This window comes from Hypanus sabinus, chromosome 2 (genome assembly GCF_030144855.1).
Source record: "Hypanus sabinus isolate sHypSab1 chromosome 2, sHypSab1.hap1, whole genome shotgun sequence".
Classification (NCBI taxonomy): Eukaryota; Metazoa; Chordata; class Chondrichthyes; order Myliobatiformes; family Dasyatidae; genus Hypanus; species Hypanus sabinus.
The window spans coordinates 110,039,884-110,061,375 of record NC_082707.1 but is presented as its reverse complement, the minus strand read 5'-3'; the positions used below and the strand labels follow the sequence as shown (position 1 = coordinate 110,061,375).

At 44.4% G+C, this 21,492-nt stretch overlaps 1 protein-coding gene across 1 annotated transcript; it reads right to left on the bottom strand.

Moving 5' to 3' along the window:
- Positions 1-13,353: 13,353 nt before the first annotated feature.
- Positions 13,354-18,944, bottom strand: prph2la (peripherin 2-like a). Its single transcript, XM_059990038.1, has 4 exons — positions 18,825-18,944; positions 17,179-17,808; positions 14,265-14,511; positions 13,354-13,608 (listed from the first exon to the last, which is right to left on the bottom strand). Exons 2-4 carry the CDS (start codon positions 17,754-17,756, stop codon positions 13,354-13,356), a joined length of 1,080 nt encoding a protein of 359 aa, XP_059846021.1. The 5' UTR covers positions 17,757-17,808; positions 18,825-18,944.
- Positions 18,945-21,492: the final 2,548 nt, after the last annotated feature.

Genomic DNA, 21,492 nt, shown 5'->3' with positions numbered 1-21,492 from the left:
GATGATACAAAGATTGGAGGTGTAGTGGACAGTGAGGAAGGTTTTCAAAGCTTGCAGAGGGATTTGGACCAGCTGGAAAAATGGGCTGAAAAATGGCAGATGGAGTTTGATGCAGACAAGTGTGAGGTATTGCACTTCGGAAGGACAAACCAAGGTAGAACATACAAGGTAAATGGTAGGGCACTGAGGAGTGCAGCAGAACAGAGGGATCTGGGAATACAGTTATACAATTCCCTAAAAGTGGTGTCACAGGTAGGTAGGGCAGTAAAGAGAGCTTTTGGTGCATTGGCCTTTATAAATCAAAGTATTGAGTATTAAGAGTTGGAATGTTATGGTGAGGTTGTGTAAGGCATTGCTGAGGCCAAATTTGGAGTATTGTGTACAGTTTTGGTCACCAAAATACAGGAAGGATGTTAATAAGGTTGAAAGAGTGCAGAGAAGGTTTACAAAGATGTTGCCGGGACTTGAGAAACAATGTTACAGAGAAAGGTTGAATACGTTAGGACTTTATTCCCTGGAGCGTAGAAGAATGAGGGGAGAATTGATAGAGGTATATAAAATTATAGGTATAGATAGAGTGGATGCAAGCAGGCTTTTTCCACTGTTAGGGGAGAAAAATACCAGAGGACATGTGTTAAGGGTGAAGGGAGAAAAGTTTAAAGAGAACGTTAAGGGGGGCTTCTTCACACAGAGAGTGGTGGGAGTGTGGAATGAGCTGCCAGATGAAGTTGTAAATGCAGGCTCACTTTTAACATTTGAGAAAATCTTGGACAGGTACATGGATGAGAGGTGTATGGAGGGATATGGTCCAGGTGCAGGTCAGTGGGACTAGGCAGAAAAATGGTTTGGTACAGCCAAGAAGGGCCAAAAGGCCTGTTTCTGTGCTGTAATGTTCTATGGTTCTACACGTTTGTATATAACAAGCACAGTGAATAGAGGGGAACAGATGGACATTATTTACTTGGATTCACAGAAGGATTTGATAAGGTGGCGCATAAAAGACTTATTGATAAGATAAGATAAGATTTGGGGGTGATGTATTAGCATGGATAGAGGATTGGTTAATTAATAGAAAGCAGAGAGTCGGGAGACATGGGTGTTACTCTGGTTGACAATCAGAGGTGAGTGGTGTGCTTCAGGGGTCAGTGCTGGGCCCACAACAGTTCGGAATATACGTTAACAATCTGGAAGAGGAGACCGGGTGTACTGTATCTAAGTTTGCTGATGATACTACAAACGTGTAAATTGAGTGGTAAAGCAAATTGCAGAGAAGATACGGAGAGTCTGCAGAGAGCTATAAATAGGTTAAGTGAATGGGCAAGGATCTAGCAGATGGAGTACAATGTTGGTAAATGCCAGGAAAATTGAAAGCACAGATTGTTATTTAAATGGTAAAAGATTGCAGCATGCTGCTGTGCAGAGGGATTTGGGAGTGCTTGTGTATGAAATGCAAAAGGTTTGTTTGCAGGTGCATCAGGCTATCAAGAAGGCAAATGGACGGTTGGCCTTCATTGCTAGAAGGATTGAATTTAAGAGCAGGGAGCATATGCTGCAACTGTGCAGGGTACTGGTGAGGCTGCACTTGAGGAAGGATATACTGGCTTTGAGGTGGTGCAGGGGAGGTTCATCCAGTTGATTCCAGAGAGGAGGGGGTTAGACCATGAGGAGAGATTGAGTCACCTGGGACTGTACTCGCTGGAATTCAGAAGAATGAGAGGCAATCTTATAGAAACATATAAAATAATGAAAGGGGTAGATAAGTTAGAGTCAGGAAAATTGTTTCCACTGGTAGGTGAGACTAGAACCAGAGAACATAGCCTCAAGATTCAGGGGAGTAGATTTAGGACAGAGATAAGAAGGTACTCTTTTCCCAGAGAGTGGTGAATCTGTGGAAATCTCTGCCCAATGAAGCAGTGGAGGCTACCTCAGTAAATATATTTAAGACAAGATTGGATAGATGTTTGCATAGTAGGGGAATTGAGGGTTATGAGGATGAGTCAATGGACAGATCAGCCATGATCTTATTGAATGGTGGAGCAGGCTCAATGGGCCAGGTGGCCTACTCCTGCTCCTATTTCTTATGTTATGTTCTAGAATCTAGAATGAGGTGACAGATAAATGGGTGTCTGAAGAATTGGATCAGGGGCTGGGAATCAGATTTCTGGATCAATGGGACCTCTTCTGGGGAAAGCAGGGGCGTATCTATGGAAAATAGCGCCTATGGCAAGCTCTGAAATTGCACCCCTGTCCAAACATCTGACACCCATCTTTTAGATAACTTTACCATAATATCAGCTCAAAAACACGAGTCAAGCTCGTTAATCTTTTAATTAACAAATTATGGCACTACACAAAAATTATAACTGCACCTTCCTTGCTTTCACTGAGACAAGTCGGTCTATGATGTGATCAAAGTCAGTTTTTTCAGTTTCTTCTCCTTCTACACTCAGCAGAGCAAGATCACAGAGTCTGCCCTGACCCATGGAGGCTCTCAAATATGAAAGTATTAGTTTTAATTTGCTGAATAATCTCTCACAGCTGGCAATGGCAACTGTGATGGTTAGCATTATCTGAATAGCAATGCAAAGACTGGGGAAGATGCTCTCATCTCCATACTGAACTATAAATTCAAGAAGCTCTTCAGGACTTGATATTTTCATGCTAATATATATGCTAACCGGCCTTGTTAACAACGTTCTGCAATCCAAAATTTCTTCGTATAGCTGCTGTCCATCAACATCAGAGCTGTACAATTCACCCAAATTTTTTCACTTCTTCTTTAGGTCGTTACTGTCGGCGCCGTGACACAGTCTCTCAACATCGAGAAGGAACCCAAACTTGGCGTCAGTGTCATGCAAACGAATGAACCTTTCGTCCATTTCTCTGTGATGACAGTCGAGTGTTCCCTTCATGACTCTTTCCATTTCCTCCTTAGCTGTTAACCTAGCGTCTCTCGAGTTCTCATCAACTGTTCATTTCTTTCATCTCTGACATCTTTCAACTTCAGTATTCCATTCTTGACAGAGACCTTCTTTGAGTGATCAACACTTCTCTTTCATCATAAAAATGATCTTGCAGGGCTTTCAAATCCAGGGCAATATCATGGAAGTTCACACTAGGATCCTGCAGCCTCTTTTGAATACAGTCAATGCAAATGAGTACTTTGTTCCAAAATCTTAGCAAAATCAGAAAATCATAACTCAACATGCAGTTGTACATCTGCCTTGCATCACTTCTTGTTTCACTGGTCTCATTTTCATTGTCTATCATGTTCTGGAGAACTTGAAGTATCTCCTCAAGGTGCCTGTTGACGGGCTTCACTGCTTCTGTCCTTGCACTCCACCTGGTTTCAGACTCTGACTTAACAACCACAGGCACAGTGTTTTTGAGTTTTTCCCAGTACTGTATTGAACGAGAGAAAAAAATGTAGAGAGCTTCAATGGTTCCAAAAAACGTGACCATCCTGCTTGGCTGCACGTACGAGTAAGTGATTGTCGCAATTCACAAACACTGCCAGGTTGTTCTTCTCACTTATTCTTTGATAAACACCACTTCTGTGTCCAGCCATCACAGCAGCATTATCATAACACTGTGACCAACAATCTTGTAGCTCCATTTTGTCCTTCTCTAGCTGTTTCGAGGTCTTCAACTAAGCTTTCAGCATCCTTCAGGCTTATCTGGATAAAACCAAGGAAAGACTCTCTAACACGGACTGTTTTCCTCTCAAAATCAACTTCCACATACCTCACTACTTCTGACGTCTGTTCACACAGTGTGCCTGATCAGCAGTCGAGTCGAACATGAGGCCATAGTATTTGGCTTTACCAATGCTTCTCGGTAAACTCTGGCAAACAGTGGATGCCATCATGTGGATGAATTCATTCTGGACACCTGGTGAAAGGTAAGACGTGGATCCAGGATGACTTCCCAAATGAGTGAGGTGTTCTTTTATGACAGGGTCAAAGATGGCCAGTAGTTTCAGTAAGCCAAGGAAATTTCCCACATTGGAGTCATCCTCCAGCTGAAGTGACTCCCTATGTCCTCGCAAAGCCAGGTTCTGAGTGCAAGGAATTTTATGCAGTGAAGGATTCTCGTTAAGATATCACACCACTTCTGCTTTTCCTTCTCAATCTGTGACTGAAATACCGCATCAATAACTCCTCTGTTTCCAGCTAAATTTCTTTCCATTTTTTTCCACTGTGATAAGCATTCCCGATGATTCTTGGCATTTTCATGAACACTAATCCTTACAGGTGCTTTCCACTGGTTGAATCCACTTTCCTGCTCCAATGAGAATTGATGGTCTGATTGGGAATAGAGAAGACAACAGATACAAAATGCAGACTTTTTAGAAGGGGAATAGACCAACCATGAGTGAGTCACTTCCTCATCACGACCATTTCCCAGTTTCCTCTTGAACCAAGTTTTGTTCATTGAGTGGTTATTTGTTGGTAGGAAAGGCCCCTCCCTGTTCTGGAAATACTTCAAACCCAGCTTTATTATTTCTGTTCTCAATGCATCAGGCAGAATTGCTTTTCCAGTATCCTTGTCGAACTTCAGAAGTCCAATGTCATGCTGTTCAATCACTTCTGGTATGACAGTTCGAGGCTCTTTCACACCATCCAGTTCACTAGGTTCAGTGTCGTCAGGTTCAATCTCATCAGGTAAAATCTCGTCAATAAACTCAACATCATCACCACCATCACCATCGTCTTCCCCTCTTGTCATGCCCATGTTCTTTGTGGCAGCCTCACTCTTAACCTCATCACACTCGGATTTATCTGACTTGACTTCCTCCTCAACTTATGACACAATTGTACTTGATCCACCTTCGGATTCTAACAAACTTGTAGCAGGTGCAGGTGACTCCATGAAACGTGTCGAACTACTTGTTCCGGGCTTTTCAAAGAAGGGCATGAAGAAATTGCTCAACTTCTTGGCTTCCTCCGCCTCCAACTTTCATCTCTTCCGTCCTTCAGCTCCACTTTCCTTCTTTGTGAAGAAACGCTTCATGGTCTTCCTACACCATGCTCTATCCTAGTGCTTCTCACCCACGATAATCAAAGACAGATCATACTATCATACTATCATAAAAAAAGTTCTTTTTTTCACTATCCCAGGATGGCTTGTCTGACTTTAATAGAAACTGCTCAGTGGCACCCCCCCCCCCTTCAATTGGCACCCAGGGCACGTGCCAAACCTGCCATACCTTAGATACGTCACTGCGGGCAGGTGTAACCTGTACAAAAGGGCCAGTTTGTACTTTAATCTGAGGGGGATCAATATTCTTGCGGGCAGATTTACTCAAGTTGTTGGAGTGGTTTAAACTAATATGGCAGCATGATGAGAACCAGTATGATAGAGTGGAGGATGAGGCAGCAACTTATAGTAATGTGGAATTCAATATGCAAGGGAATAGGGAAAATCAGGTTGGTGTTGGACTGCAAGAGAGGGAACTTGTTGAATGCCTATGAGATGGCTTCTTAGAGCAGCTTGTGCTAAAGCCTACTAGAGGAAAGGCTATAGTTCTATAGTTGTACCGTGGAGAGCATTCTGACAGGCTGCATCACTATCTGGTGTGGAGGGGCTACTGCACAGGACCAAAAGTAGCTGCAGAAGTTTAAATCTAGTCAGCTCCATCTTAGCCACTAGCCTACAAAGTACCCAGGTTATCTTTAGGGAGTGGTGTCTCAGAAAGGCAACATCCATTATTAAAGACCTCCAACACCCAGGAGATCTCACCGTTACCATCAGTTAGGACAGGGGTGGGCAAACTTTTTGAATTGTGGGCCACAAAGGGTTCTAAAATTTGACAGGGGGGCTGGACCAGGAGCAGATGGACGGAGTGTTTTGGTAATACACCTCATAAGAGAAAATAAAATATCATGGGATATGTAGAAAACATGTGCTTTAATTTCAATTGAAAATGAACAAATGCATTACAACAAAATATCTGTCTTTGAAGTCCCATGGTATTTAGCTATTTATTGAAATGACTTTTAAAACACTGAAAATTAAATGAATAAAATACAGCTTTTTTTAATAGTAAGTTATTATTTTAAAGCACTGAAAATTCTGTTATCCTTCAAGATATTATCATCATCACTCTCCTCCTGACTGTCTTTATTTCAAAAACAGTAGGAGATGCAGGTCTACTTGTCCTGCTCCTTCTTATTCAATTGTCCCCTGTGCCAAAACTCAACAACGACCAGCACAAGGACAGAACAGTGACAGCGCGCCAGTATGCGGAGCGCGTTATTTGATCTGGAGCGCATTTTTTATTTTGAGAACGTACTTGCACCTGCGCACTACTCATGTCCATCACTTAACAGAAATGACATGTAACATGTAAGGCTTATTGAAAAAAATAATTTCAGTGGGAAACTTATTTTTAATTTCAGTGGGAACAGTGTTGTTGGTCTCCCTTTTTAGCCAGCGCATCAAAGTCTGGATTTAGTTTTGTTGTGGCGATTCTCAGGATGGATCTGAGGTGTTGGTCAGTTAACTTGGATCTGTGGCTGGCATTGTTGATGTTCATGACGCTGAACGCCTGTTCACACAAATAGGTCGAGCCGAACAAAGAGTAAAGCGCAAATGTGGAGTAATACGCTGCACCTCAACAAAGGTCAATGTATATAGAGTGCGTCATCTATTGGGAAAACGCCAGAATTGCGGGGAAAAAATGTTAACAAGGTTTATTAATATAATTTCATCAAGTTCTGCGGGCCGGATTAAAAAGCTTAATGGGCCGCATATGGCCCCCGGGCCGTAGTTTGCCCATGCCTGAGTTAGGAGATACAGAAGCCTGAAGGGACACACTCAGCAATTCAGGAACAGCTTCTTCCCTTCTGCCATCCGATTCCTGAATAGACTTTCAAGCTTTGGACACTACCTCACTTTTTTAATATACAGTATTTCTGTTTTTGCACATTTTTTAAAAATCTATTCAATATATATAATTGATTTACTTGTTTATTTACTATTGTTTTATTTTATTTATTATTATTTTTTCTCTCTCTGTTAGATTATGTATTGCATTGAACTGCTGCTGCTATGTTAACAAATTTCATGTCACATGCCAGTCATGCAGGATAGATATGTCCCACAGAAGTAACTCTCAAACTGCAGGGCTAGGCAACCGTGGCTGACAAGGGAAGTTAAGGACTGCATAAAAGCCAAGGAAAGGGCATATAAGGTAGCAAAAGTGAGAGGGAAGTTGGATGATTGGGAAGCTTTTAAAATCCAACAAAAGGCAACTAAAAAGCTATAAGGAAGGAAAAGATGTAATATGAGGGCAATCTAGCCAATAATATAAAGCAGGATGTCAGAAGTTTTTTTAGTTATATGAAGAGTAAGAGGGAAGTGAAAGTTGATATTGGATCACTGCAAAATGATGCTGGTGAAGTAGCAATGAGGGATAAAGAAATGGCAGATCAACTTAATAAGTATTTTGTTTCAGTCTCTACTGTGGAAGACACTAAATGTATGGCAGAGGTCCATGAGTGTCAGGGACCAGGAGTGAGTGTCATTGTTATTACAAAGGAAAAAGTGCTAGGCAAACTCAATGGTCTTAAGCAGGATAAGTCACCTGGGCCAGATGGACTTGTCATGGAAACACTAAGAACACCAGAGTGACTTTGAGTTTCATTTTAAGAGTTTATTAACACGATATCATAGAGAGTCTGCAACAGTCTCCACTGCCACCAGAACCCTGATTTTTAGGTTATACAGAGCTCATATTTATACAGCAAGACAAACAACTTCACATAACTTTTTTGGCATCCCATGGTCAGTATATGATCAATCGTCCAAAAGACATATCAATTATCTCTCAGCATGAGTCTAACAGTACGTCTTGCTTCCTGTTTCAGGACTCATAACTTTCCCCCAGACACATCCTACCTCCTGGTTCCAGGGGCCTATTATCTTATTAATTGGAGTTCCTGGTACTGAGCTTATCATCCAAGGTTATTCTTGACCCACATCAGCTGTACTAGAATGGTCAAGTATCCCAGCATACACTAGTTTTAACCATTTCTACCACAGACTATATCCTAATGTCCTGAAAGAGGTTACTGAAGAGAGAACGGATGCATTGGTCATGATTTTTCAAGTATCACTTGATTCTGGCATAGTCCCAGAGAACTGTAAAATTGCAAATGGCACTCCACTCCTTAAAAAGGGAGGAAGACAAAAGAGAGGAATTTTTAGGCCAGTTAGCCTAACCTCAGTGGTTGGAAAAACATTGGAGTCCAGTATTAAGGATGAGGTTTCAGGGTACTTGGAGACTAATGATACAATAAGTCAAAGACAGCATGGTTTTTAAGGGAAATCTTGCCTGACAAATCTGTTAGAGCTCTTCGATGAAGTCACAAGCAGGGTGGACAAAGGAGAGGCTGTTCATGTCGTATACTTAGATTTTAAGAAGACATTTGATAAAGTGCTTCATATGAGGCTGCTTAACAAGATAAAATCCTATGGTATTACAGGAACCGCTACTTTACACATTGTCTGTCAATGATTTAGATAGTGGAATTGGTGGCTTTGTGGCAAAGTTTGCAGATGATACAAAGATGGGTGGAGGGGTAGGTAGTGCTGAGGAAGCAATGTGATTGCAACAGGACAAATTAGAAGAATGGGCAAAAAATTGACAGATTTTGACAGTGCTGGGAAATGTATGATAATATATTTTGGTAAAAGGAGTAATAGTGTGAATTATTATCTTAAAGGGGAGGAGGTTGAAACATCAGAGGTGCAGAGGGACTTAGGAATCCTCATCATGCAAGACTCCCAGGAGGTTAATTTATAGGTTGAGTCTGTGGTAAAAAAGGCAAATGAAGTTGGCATTTATTTCAAGGGAATTTCAAGGAGATGATGCTGAGGCTTTATAAGACACTAGTCAGGCCACACTTGTGGAGTATTGTCAACAGTTTTGGGCTCTATTTCTCAGAAAGGATGAGTCCAGAGGAGGTTCACAAGGATAATTCCAGGAATGAAGGGGTTAACATATGAGGAGCATTTGGCAGCTTTGGGCCTGTACTCACTGGAATTTAGAAGAATGCGGGAGATCTCATTGAAACCTCCTGAATGTTGAATGGACTAGGTAGAGTGGATGTGGAAAGGATGTTTCCTATGGTGGGGGTATCCAGTACTAGAGTGCACAGCCTCAAAATTGAGGGGTCACCCTTTAAAACTGAGGAAAGGAGGAATTTCTTTATCCAGAGAGTAGCAAATCTGTGGAATGCTCTGCCACAGGCTCAAGTGGAGGCCAAGTCCATGGTGGAAGTTGATCGTTTCCTGATTGGTCAGGGTATCACAGGATATGGTGAGAAGGCAGGTGTATGGGGTTGAGTGGGATCCAGGATCAAACATAATGGAATGGCAGAGCAGACTCAATGGGCTGCATGGCCTAATTCTGCTTCTTTGTCTTATGGTGTTGGAGTTGAAATCTGTACTGGGCTTGGGCAATTAGGTCCAGAAGACCCAACCCAATTGGAGTTTTCAATGAAATGCTATAATAAGAACACAAGCACAATAAAGTAAGAAGCCTAATTTATTTTCATAAAACAGTAAGCACAAATACTCCACACTAAATACTACATAGTAAGTTACAAAGATTCTAGTGTTCACAATTCTCAGCCACCACTCGAATGCCGCTGTTGTTTGAAGAAATTCCAAATTCTGACTCAAAAGATCAACCTGGATCGTCCTCAGCATCTATCAGTCGTGATTCCTCGGTCGAGGTGAAGTCCCAGGAATCAAGGGAAAGGTGACTGATGGAAGAATAAGAAACCTACTGGGATAGTAACTAGTCATAAACACTATAGCACTGAAACAGGTCCTTCAGCCCATCTAGTTCATGTCAAACTATCAATCTGCCTAGTCCCATCAACCACACCCCTCCCATCCATGTACTTATCCATGTTCTCTTAAATGTTGAAATCAAACCTGCATGCACCACTTTCACTGGCAACTTGGACCACACTCTCACCACCCTCTGAGCAAAAGTTCTCCCTCAGGTTTCCCTTAAACATTTCACTTTTCACCCTCAACCCACAACCTCTAGTTCTAGTCTCACCCATAGCCTGCTTGCATTTACCCAGTCTATAGCCCTGATAATTTTGTATGCCTCTATCAAATCTCCCTTCATTCCCTATGTTCTAGGAAATAAAGTCCTAACTTATTCAACCTTTCTTTATAAGACCCTGACATAGGAGCAGAATTAGGCCATTCAGCCTGAGCAAATTCTGCCTAGTGAAATTAAGGAGTCCCTACAACATCTTGCATTTAACTGAATGGGAGATTAGTGTCAATTCAAGTCCTGATTTGATTCTTGCACCGTTCAAAGCCTAATTCACCATTTAACATACCATAGAAACCATTTCCATGAGTGGAAAAGCTTCACCTTCTTTCTGTAAAATACAAGATTATCAGTTTGGGCATCTCTCATTCTTGGTATTTCTGTTGTCATTTGTTTTTACCGGGATATGGTATCACTTTCAAGGTCATCATTTATTGCCTGTGAAGAGACAGTGACTAACATCAATCTGCTCCTTGTCTATATCAACACGACAAGTAAAGACTCCAGCGGCACCACACATAAAATACTGGAGACTTTATCCTGATGATGGGTCTCATTCTGAAATATCTCCAGTTTATTCCCTCTCACAGATGCTGCCTGACTTGCTGAGCTCCTCCGCATTCCTGTGTGTTGCTCAAGATTTCCAACATCTGCAGAATCTCATGTTTTGGACTTTGCAAGTGGTTGGCCAAGTTGCTTATTGGAATGACAGATTGATGAATAGGCAGTATCGGAGGAAGCTATGGTAACCGTTTGTAAAACACTGGGCCTCAGCTGCTGTGTACTGTCCAATTCCAGGCACCATATTTTAAGCTTTCTTACATTTCTGACTTGATTTCATGGATGACTACCTTGCCTAGTTCACTAGTTGTTTCCTTTTTTCCTTGTGAAATCACTGTCTACACTACCACCATTTTAAAGACCCTTTTTGGTTTTCTCGGCACTGTTCCAAGGGCTGAACTTCAGACCCAGCGGATTCGTGCTTCCTTTGCAGATGTCACCTCCTCTAGAGAACTGATATCCTCTTTACATGGCAAAGCCATCAGAAGGTAGGTTCATCCAAAGTTCAAATACGGTGTAACCTCTATCTCTAACCCACCCCTCTTACAAGTGCAGAGCCCTGGTTAATATCTTATTGCTAATGCTGCGGGGTATTTCATTTAATAGAGTTTGTGTAGAGTCTGCTGATTGTTTGGGTTTCAGTTAGAGATAAGGGGTTGTGATGTTCAACTTAGGAATGTTAGCTCAGCTAATCAGGATGGTGGAATTGAGAGAAGGTTCTAGAGAAAGCTGGGCGGAGAGGTTTTGTGATGGACGCTAGAGTGAATTGAAGTCTTTTTGGCAAGAGCTGGGAGAAGACTGGTGAGAAGATGGCTGAGGATGCCATTTTGATTGCACTCGGTCCTTTTTTGCTGATGAATGGCTACAAGGAGGAAGGGCCAATACTCTCATGGGAGAACCCATTTGTTTGAGATGGATTTTGAGTGATGTCCAGAAGATGGTGTGTGACTATGGGTCCAGTGTGTGAGTTAAAGACAACTTCAACAAGATCTCCAACTTTATGTGCACATTTGGACTGGGTTAACAGTAAGGGGCCCTTTTATTTAATTTTTCTCTTCTTTTTTTCCTGCTAACTGTTCAATAAAGCTGAAATTTGTAAATATACTTTGTTTTATAATTCAATAGTATATAATCTGTTATTTCTTGCCGATGGCTAATTGCACGGGGGCAGTATTTACACAGACCGGGGTTTGGATTGTTAAAACATCCTAACTTCATGGTTTTGGTGGAACCCCAAGTCGTACTGACCTCAGATGCACAGAGATCAAGAAAGATGGTTTTCTCACCACTGAGTCCAGTGACTTTACCGAGAGGCTAACAAGCCGAGTTTCTATAGACACCCAGTAAAAAGGGCTTTCCCAAATAAATCCAATTGATTGGTTTGCTTTTGTTGTGGCCTTAGTGAATTCCATCCAAATTTGTTCTCTCAGGTGCCTTTCCTTCTCTATTTAGATGTTTTTTTTCCCTAAATAATAGACATCCTTGCTTTTCTTTGGCAAATGTCTCACATCATATTTATATATTGAATTTAATTGGTCAGTTGTATCTCCACTTAGTAAATTTTAGTAAGTCGTTTCAGTCCTTAAAACTAATTGTCACTCCCAGCCTGATTCTAGACAGAATTGGTAACATAAATTGTGATCTTAACCCTAATGTATCCTCAATAGCTCACACGTCGCACAACCATAGGCCAAAGTTGCAACAGTTTGGTTCTGTCTCCAACTTCACCAGGGAGAGGAGTGGAATAAAAAGATTTTTTTTAAGGATTTCAGTTGTGCATGCACAAGGTTCTAGGTAGTAAGTCATTTGGATGTCCATTATTGAGGTATTTGTGCATGTCTATTCGCTGATCTGGGTTTACTTTGTATTTCCATATTTTTAATGTGATTTTGATTATCTCCCCACTGCCTTGTTGGGATTTGAACTCCTGGATCTGAATCAGTGGACTAGGACTCTGCCTGGTAGACCAATGTTCAAAATGGTTCGAGAGGTTCCATCTAATATCAGAGAACATACAACTGGAATTCCCTGCTCTTCACAGGCATCCACGAAAAACAGAAGAGCACCCCAAAGAATGAGCAACTGTAAAACATTAGAACCCCAAAGCTCTCTTCTCCCCCTTCCCATGCACAAACAACCCCTCTCCTCCTCCACACTTATTTCAACAGGAAGCTTCAGCATTCATCACTCACAAAGGAAGCAACAGAGGGACTGTGATCTGCAGTCCAACAAAAACAAATCATTTGCCACGGCAGATTTGACACGCCAGTCTCTCTCTCTCTCTAAGGGGGAAGAGAAGAGAAGGGGGAAGCTTGCTGTTTCCATATTTCCAACTTAAAATCATCCTAATTAATGCAATTTTTTCAACAAAAACAGATTCCACTATAGATTTCCTGTGATGGTCTATAATGATTTTGGATTTCAATCCTTAAATGTTAATTCTTTAAAGGAAAATAAGTTTATCTATTTCTCTACCAGAGGGTGCTGTGATTTCTACTGAAACTAACCTAACTTCCCACAATATCAATGGTTGACCATCAGTTGAAGGCTGTATTAAAGGTATATTACTCAAAGATGTCCATTATAAATACTTAGTCACAGCATTGTTAGAGTAGTTACCTCTCCACAGCCATACACTCAATCACATTGAAACTAAAATTCACATCATTCTGAAGCAGGAGCTTAAAGAGCCAAGAGAGATGCCACCAACGTTAACTGGTGGTGATAATTTGGGGCAGAATATTTTCTGGTCCATACTTGGCAATGGTATTGAGATCTTCCACTCCTGAGATTGTGGATATCTGATCAACTTTGTGCAGGTTTTTAACGATGTTGAAGTTTGTTGTGGCTTTTTCCACAAAGTTGTTCTGCAGTAGCCAACCCTCCGACGCACTGTCTGGGTCACCCTGGATCTGAATGTTCTCCATTGCAGTCTGTAGATACCTGACACCAATCAGAACCAAAATCTGCAGCCAAACAGTAATTATTTTGTTAGCAAAGACAGACAGACGCATCTCTATAGCCAACATAAATGCACAGTGCAATCCGTTAGGTATTTTTGAAACTATGGTGACATGGACTGAGAAATTCTGCTCATGGTAGGATTTCACACTGATGGGTACAGATTCTCCCTGGGTCACACATGTACAACCCTCTACATACAAATTAATGTTTGGGGGACCTTTGGATGCAAGAAGATGGATCTTGCTCTCCACCACAGCCGTTTCTATGATCCTCTCCCACACACTGTTTCTATTCATTTCTGCTCAGAAACAGAACTCTGTCATAGCTGGGGACTCTCTGTAAGTCAGAAGAAAATATTAGCTCAGACAGAGTGGAACTTAACATTTCCTCCTCCACAGACTGAGAGGCCAGGTAAGGCCTCAGTTTATCACCTCACCTGAAAGAAGCATTTGTTACAGCATACGCTCTCAGTATGAGAGCCCTTGGGTCACCAGCTCAGGGTTTCGTACTCAATTTCATGAATAGGCTTTTCCCCACAACTTTCTGACTGAGAAGCTGGAGTCTTCAAAAAATAGTTCTAAGTTTGCAGCTTGGTGCAGCCAGCAATGACAGAAAGGGGAGGAAGGGAGTTACAGCATACTCTGCTGTGATGGCTTACCTCAAAGAGCCAGATGAACAGCATGCAGAGCCCGATAGACTGCACAATCGGGGCGTAATGATCCAGTAGTGCCTGTCGACAGCCTGTCATCCACTGGTTCATCTCTTCAGTCAGGTAGTCGTAGTTGTAATGGGCTGAATTGTTGGTGAGTTGAAATTGGATACAAGGACGGGGCGAGTTGAGGTTGCAGCAGCTGAAGGGAATGCCATCCAACAAATACTTCCCATCCACGTTACTCCTCAGGCGACTACAGTGGGAGAACAGCTCGCACGTGAACATAATACAACACTGATTTAACTTCAGTTAACCCAAAAAGTAAGTCAATGGACTCTCAGAGACAACCCATTCAGCCAGTTAACCAGACAAGCTCTTTGAAAGACTTATTCCATTAGACCCAGTCCTTTCTCCTTCCTCGTGGCTGGAAATATTTTTTGTATATCTAATATGCTTTTGAAAGGCAAGAACCAATCTGCCTCCACAGCTCTATGGCTCTTGTAACATTTTTCCAAATTGCCATCTTTATTTCCCACGTGTGTCTGTCAATGTGACACCTGCATCCTTGGGGCACTGACTAATGCGTTTCTTCATCTTTTGATTGACAACCGTTAGGATTACTGATCAGACCAAAATGCAAAGAACTCCGAAGCCAGTTGGTAGAGATATTATTCCCTTTGATCATTTTCTGTCCCTTTGATTGTGTCTTGCTACTTGGCTTGCAGATTAAATTACATTGTAATTAGCAGCTGAAGAACCTGATGCATTTCCTGCATTCAGGGCACTGCCTCTATCCCACAGACCCACAGAGCAATAAGTGCCAGAGACCATTCCTGCTCTCTGCCTCCTTCAGAGTTCCCTGCAGCTTTACTCCATTCAGATACCATGGTGTTGTAGCGGCGAGTGCAATGCTATTACCAGTCAGGGCATTAGGATTAGGATTAATCAGGGTTTGCAGGACTGGAATGGCCTACTCAGCGCTGTATCACTAAATATACAAACAAGCCAAGAGAACCAAACTCTGAGAATGTGTAATAGTGCAAGTTAGACTCCCAAACATGTTGAGCTACGATGGGCACAGAGTCACTCTTGTCTGGGCATCAATCAAGTGCTGCCAATTATATTTGCACCCTCCCCCCCACCAACTGTGTGATCAATGATCAAGGTGCTGCTTTTTACAGGAAAAATATAAATATATTTAGTATGGTATGAATTATTTGATATTTTAATGGGGATTGCACATTTTCAGTAATAACAATGGTTCATAATTAGTGAATATTTCACGCTCCCACCTTTGAAGATTCATCTGGACCAGATTAAGGATTGACTCTAAATATTCACTGTCCACTTCCCTCCACAGATGCTGCCTGACCAAGTTCCTTCAGAGCTTTGTGTGATACTGACAGAAGCAGTTTATGAGACACTTCTTTGATAATGAGCAATAAGTTTAACAAAAATGAATTATTCTGATTTCTACACAGTGTTAGAATGTCATTATATTTTTAAGCTATACTGTGCTTCTCGTTGAGCTATGTTTCTGGGAGACATGCTGCAACATACAGAGGACAGGAACTTAACACCAATCTTTATAACTCTACCTTATTTACTCATTGGTTTTATTCACATTCATTTTATTACAGTATGTTACGCACATCCAAACCCCCACATCCGTCTCCAATCTCCGCACACACACACCCCCACTCCCCCTGTGCACACAGATGCCAACTGCACAATGCCACCCTGTACTAACCACACACACATCGATCCCACTTTCTCCCATACCACCTTCCTCAGATCCCCACCCTTGTCCTCTCCCTCTTCCACCCCTCCAGGTCCTCCTTCATTAACCCCTTCCTTCCCCCAGCTTCTCCACCTTGTATCAGTAATCTCATCAAGTAATGTGAATGACCTTGCTGGAGTTCAGACATGTGAAGGGTGGATGTTTAGCTCATCACCCAACGTGCCAAAGGTGGCCATTCACTAGTTGTGTTCTGTTTTTGTTCGAACGCCACTTTCACTCCTTCCTTGCTCGTGCTTCCTCAAACCCTTCGTGTGCATTTCCCCACGCCTTTCTCACTGCCACTACATTTAACTCAAGAATCCAGTTGTGGCTCCACTTACAATGTCATCACAGCTTTGTTGCTCCTGTTAACCTGCCCCACTCCATCCATATTTCAACGTTCAGTAAATGACAGGCAGACTGAGACAGGGTTAACCTTTCAAGTTGAAGACTCATTGTCTAAGTGAATGCCTCTCTCCAAAGATACTGCCTAAGCTGCTGAGCATCTCCAGCATTTCCTGTTTTTATTCAAGATTTTCAGCATCGGTTCTTTAAAAATTTCTATTTAGCAATAGTAACCTAATTTATTGCAGATGGAAAGATTTTGCAACAGTAGACCATTTGTACAGCTATCTTTGCCCACTTCCTTCTCAGTGTGGTGTCCTGGGAAAGCCTCTGAGTCTGAAGAATTCATACCCACAGCAGCCAGAACTGCTTACAACAGATGTTGCGTTGGGAGGGCAGCCGGTGGTGATGTCTTTTTGAGAGTTTGGGCCCAAGTCCTGTGAGGCTAAGAATTCACAATGGTTTGGGAATGAGGGATTTGAGATTCCTGAATTAAACTGAACATAAACTGGACTGAAGATGGAGTGGAGCAGGAAGAAGGGTATTTGCAGGTTAGTATATTGAGTCAAATATTAGGATTGGGGTGAAGGGGGAGAGAAAATGGAAATGTCTTGATTTATTGATATCAATTGAATCTCCAAGCAGCCACATTCAATATATATATTAGAGATGAGGATAGATACATTAATGCCAAGGGGGAAATCACAGGATAGGGGAGCAGGGTTGATATTGTTTATGCTGCAACCCAGCTTCTCTTTTCTATCCTATCATATCCCACCCCTCCCTTCCACTTACTCTTGGACCTCTTTGGAGTTCATGTCCAGATAGCGTGAGCTGATCCACTGGATCTCAAACCAGTCCCTGAAGCCGTTGTTGCCACAGCAACGGAACTCCATGTGCAGCTCATCCATGGTCTTCTTGAGGAAGCAGTGGCCCGGGGCGTCGGTGTCCCTGTAGAACCTCATGGCATGCTGGAGGCCCAAGAAGAGGGATTCCTCCAGTGTGCTCCTCATGCTGTAGCACAACAAAGCCCCCACCAGGATGAAGAAGGTTAAGAAGGTGGTGCAGGTGATGTAGGGAATCATGAGCAGCCTCCAGCGGGAGAATTTGTTGTCCCAGCAGTCATGGCAGATGTTGCTCCCCAGCAGGTTGATGCCACAGGCGATGGCTCCCACCACCACCAGCACGTTGGGGAGAGAGGTTGCTCCACCGATCACCATTACCTCACTGCGTTTCCTCATCTCCAGGGTGAGGTAGATCCCTAGGCTGATCAAAACCATCCCCATCAGCACCAACACCCAGTTCAACATCCGCAGCGTCTGGGCCAGTTTGTCTCTCTGTCTCCTGGTGAACCGCACTCCCAGAACAGCCATGGCTGACACCACATGAAGACTTGGCCCGAGTGCAGATTGTGGGAAAACCTTCCTGTAAAAGGCACATTCATCACTGACACACCCCAAGAACCATCTCAAATGCTTAAACTTTACCAGAACATCCACAATAAACACTCAGTAGGTTGGGCAGCCACTGTGGAGGGGGTGCGGGTAGTTCCTTTCCAGGCCCATGAAAGGGTTTACAGCCAAGGGGGTGGGAGGCAGAAGTGGTTCAGTGGCTAAGGTTAGTGGAGCAAAGGAAGGTGGTGGTGAGTGTCCCAACCCAAATGCTGCAGCCCGCTGACAGCTCTCCACCTCCACCCAGATCTGCAGGTAGGATATGGCTGATTTATCCCTCTCCCCCCACCCCAGACACTGCCTGACTTGCTGTGTTTCCAACATTTCTGTGAGCTGTTTGCATTGGGCCTGACCAAACTTTGTTCTATCTCAGTTCAGACCAGTCCACACCGATCAAGATGGCCATCCCTGCACACCATAAACCTCTCCTATCCTTTTCCTCTGGCAGCTTGTTCCAGCTTCCGCATGAACAACTTGCCCTGCAGCTTTCCAGTAAATCTCATCTTCAGCCTATGTCCTCTCGTTTTTTGTTTCTCCAAATCCTGGAGAGAAAAAAGACTGCGTGAATCAAACTTACTTATGCCCCTCCCGTGATCTTAAACACTTCTAAGATGCCTATAGGACTCTTCTGCTCCAAGGAATGAAGTCCAACCCCTCGAATCCTGGCAACATTCTTGTACGTCTTTTCAGCTTAACTGCATCTTTCCTAAAACCTCACGACAAAAAGCTCACGACAGGTAACAAAACTGCTACGAACAATGCATCTGGGACGAATCATAACATGTCATCGTCATCTAACCTCCCGGCTTCTTTCTTTCTAACTCTTTCTTCCCAACAGTACGCTTGTATGTCCTTTCCCATCCGTGGCGCCATCACATTCAGGTCGCGAATGAAAACCGTACTTTGGTCAAATGTTCTCCGGTTACGGACTGGCCGGCCCATCCGTCCGCCCACCGAAGTGGGGCCATTCCAATACTTTAAAGCACAAACCTTCGAGGGGGAACGGCGGTTCCGCTGCTGCTGGGCTGCGGATGAAACCGTTGGCAGTGGCATTTGTGAAGCGGACGGAGTTGGTCTCTAGGGTTAATCAGCGGTTAATGGATTAAAACGGAACGCCTTCTGTCACTGCCGTAATCCTCCAGAAACAAACACGGAACCACATGTGATTCAGAAGATTCCTGACTTCCTTTCAAACGTACTGTAACCGCGCTTAATAGAAGAGTTGACTCTATCATTATTGTATTTAAGGTGATATATTCGTTCACTGGGTATACAAAATCAAAAGCGTTAAACTAATCTTTCTAATATTAATTTGGACAGAATCCGTATGAACCTCCTCATTGGCACCCAGAGGCTTCAAATCCCTGGGTTTTAAAGAGCGAAGCAGGCAGCATCCCGTCTCCACCCCGAGAGGAGACACCAACGGGGACAGGATATCACCGTATTACTGGCGGAACACGTTCAATTGTTATGCAGTTGTATCCAGCCGGAAATGAACAGAAAATGTCGGCAGTACTCAGGTCTCGAAAAACTGCATCAACGTTTCAGGTCGAGGATATTTTCCGGTTTTGACCAACACAAACAAAATACTGGAGGAACTCAGCGAGTCAGATGGTATCGGCGGAAAACAGACGTCTCACCCGGAGAACTTTCATCAGGACTTTTCTGTTTTTGTTTCGGAGTTTCAGTTTTTATTTTTCACTTCGTGGGACTCTGGGGTCCCTTCCGTTATCCCACCCCTCCCCAACCCCAGTTCCCCCGCATCCCGTCCCTCCCCAACCGCGGTTCCCCCGCATCCCGCCCCTCCCCAACCCCAGTTCCCCCGCATCCCGCCCCTCCGCAACCCCAGTTCCCCCGCATCCCGCCCCTCCGCAACCCCAGTTCCCCCGCATCCCGCCCCTCCGCAACCCCAGTTCCCCCGCATCCCGCCCCTCCGCAACCCCAGTTCCCCCGCATCCCGTCCCTCCGCAACCCCAGTTCCCCCGCATCCCGCCCCTCCGCAACCCCAGTTCCCCCGCATCCCGTCCCTCCGCAACCCCAGTTCCCCCGCATCCCGGCCATCGCTAACCGCAGTTCCCCCGCATCCCGGCCATCGCTAACCGCAGTTCCCCCGCATCCCGGCCATCGCTAACCGCAGTTCCCCCGCATCCCGGCCATCGCTAACCGCAGTTCCCCCGCATCCCGGCCATCGCTAACCGCAGTTCCCCCGCATCCCGCCCCTCCGCAACCCCAGTTCCCCCGCATCCCGCCCCTCCGCAACCCCAGTTCCCCCGCATCCCGTCCCTCCGCAACCCCAGTTCCCCCGCATCCCATCCCTCCGCAACCCCAGTTCCCCCGCATCCCACCCCTCCGCAACCCCAGTTTCTCCGCATCCCGGCCATCGCTAACCGCAGTTCCCCCGCATCCCGGCCATCGCTAACCGCAGTTCCCCCGCATCCCGCCCCTCCGCAACCCCAGTTCCCCCGCATCCCGCCCCTCCGCAACCCCAGTTCCCCCGCATCCCGTCCCTCCGCAACCCCAGTTCCCCCGCATCCCATCCCTCCGCAACCCCAGTTCCCCCGCATCCCACCCCTCCGCAACCCCAGTTTCTCCGCATCCCGGCCATCGCTAACCGCAGTTCCCCCGCATCCCGGCCATCGCTAACCGCAGTTCCCCCGCATCCCGGCCATCGCTAATCGCAGTTCCCCCGCATCCCGGCCATCGCTAACCGCAGTTCCCCCGCATCCCGGCCATCGCTAACCGCAGTTCCCCCGCATCCCGGCCATCGCTAATCGCAGTTCCCCCGCATCCCGGCCATCGCTAACCGCAGTTCCCCCGCATCCCGGCCATCGCTAACCGCAGTTCCCTCGCATCCCGCCCCTCCACAACCCGAGTTATTCTGCATTCCGCCCCTCTCCTACCAGTTTCCGCATATTCTCGTTCCCCTTCCCTACTGAAATTCCGCCTCACTCCTATCCATTCCCACTCACAATTCTCCCGTCCTTTCCTCTCACATTTACCTGCCTTTCCCTCCTTTCCTGTAATGCCACCCCACTCCCCCGTGATTTTCTTAAGTGACGGGCTGCGGAATTTCAGGAGAAGCTTTGAACGTTTCGTCTCCCGGCTCATAAATGCAAGTTTCAATTGCGATGACGATACTGCCACTTCCCTGGAAGTGCCTTTAACGTTTTACCCGTTCGGGTGCCGCGCCTCGGCGATGTGACTCTACAACATCAAACTAATTGGAAGAAAAACACGGGAGAACTTGTGAGCTCCCTTTACACTTTCAGTGAGACGCGCGCATATGACGTGTGACATTATTACACAATGAATTATTTAAACAAAGGATGTTTAGTCAAACAACATATTTACAAGATTCACACACAAAATGCTGGTGGAACACAGCAGGCCAGGCAGCATCTATAGGGAGAAGCACTGTTGCTGTTTCAGGCTGAGACCTTTCGTCAGGACTAACTGTGCTTCTCCCTATAGATGCTGCCTGACTTGTTGCGTTCCATCAGCATTTTGTGTGTATGGCTTCAATTTCCAGCATCTGCAGATTTCCTGGTGTTTGTGTATTTACAAGATTACTCAAATACTACTGAAATATTAAATACACAACACTCCCCCTTGCTTAGCTATAAACTCCAACTCAACATAGAATGCAGAAAAATGAGAA

Excerpts from the sequence above, each read along its gene's own strand:
- prph2la (XM_059990038.1), bottom strand. The coding sequence starts at position 17,756 with ATGGCTGTTCTGGGAGTGCGGTTCACCAGGAGACAGAGAGACAAACTG. Across the intron at positions 14,512-17,178 it reads AACTCCAAAGAGGTCCAAGA|TCGCCTGAGGAGTAACGTGG; the intron begins GTAAGTGGAAGG and ends CTCCCACTGTAG. Across the intron at positions 13,609-14,264 it reads TGTTCATCTGGCTCTTTGAG|ATTTTGGTTCTGATTGGTGT; the intron begins GTAAGCCATCAC and ends GTTTGGCTGCAG.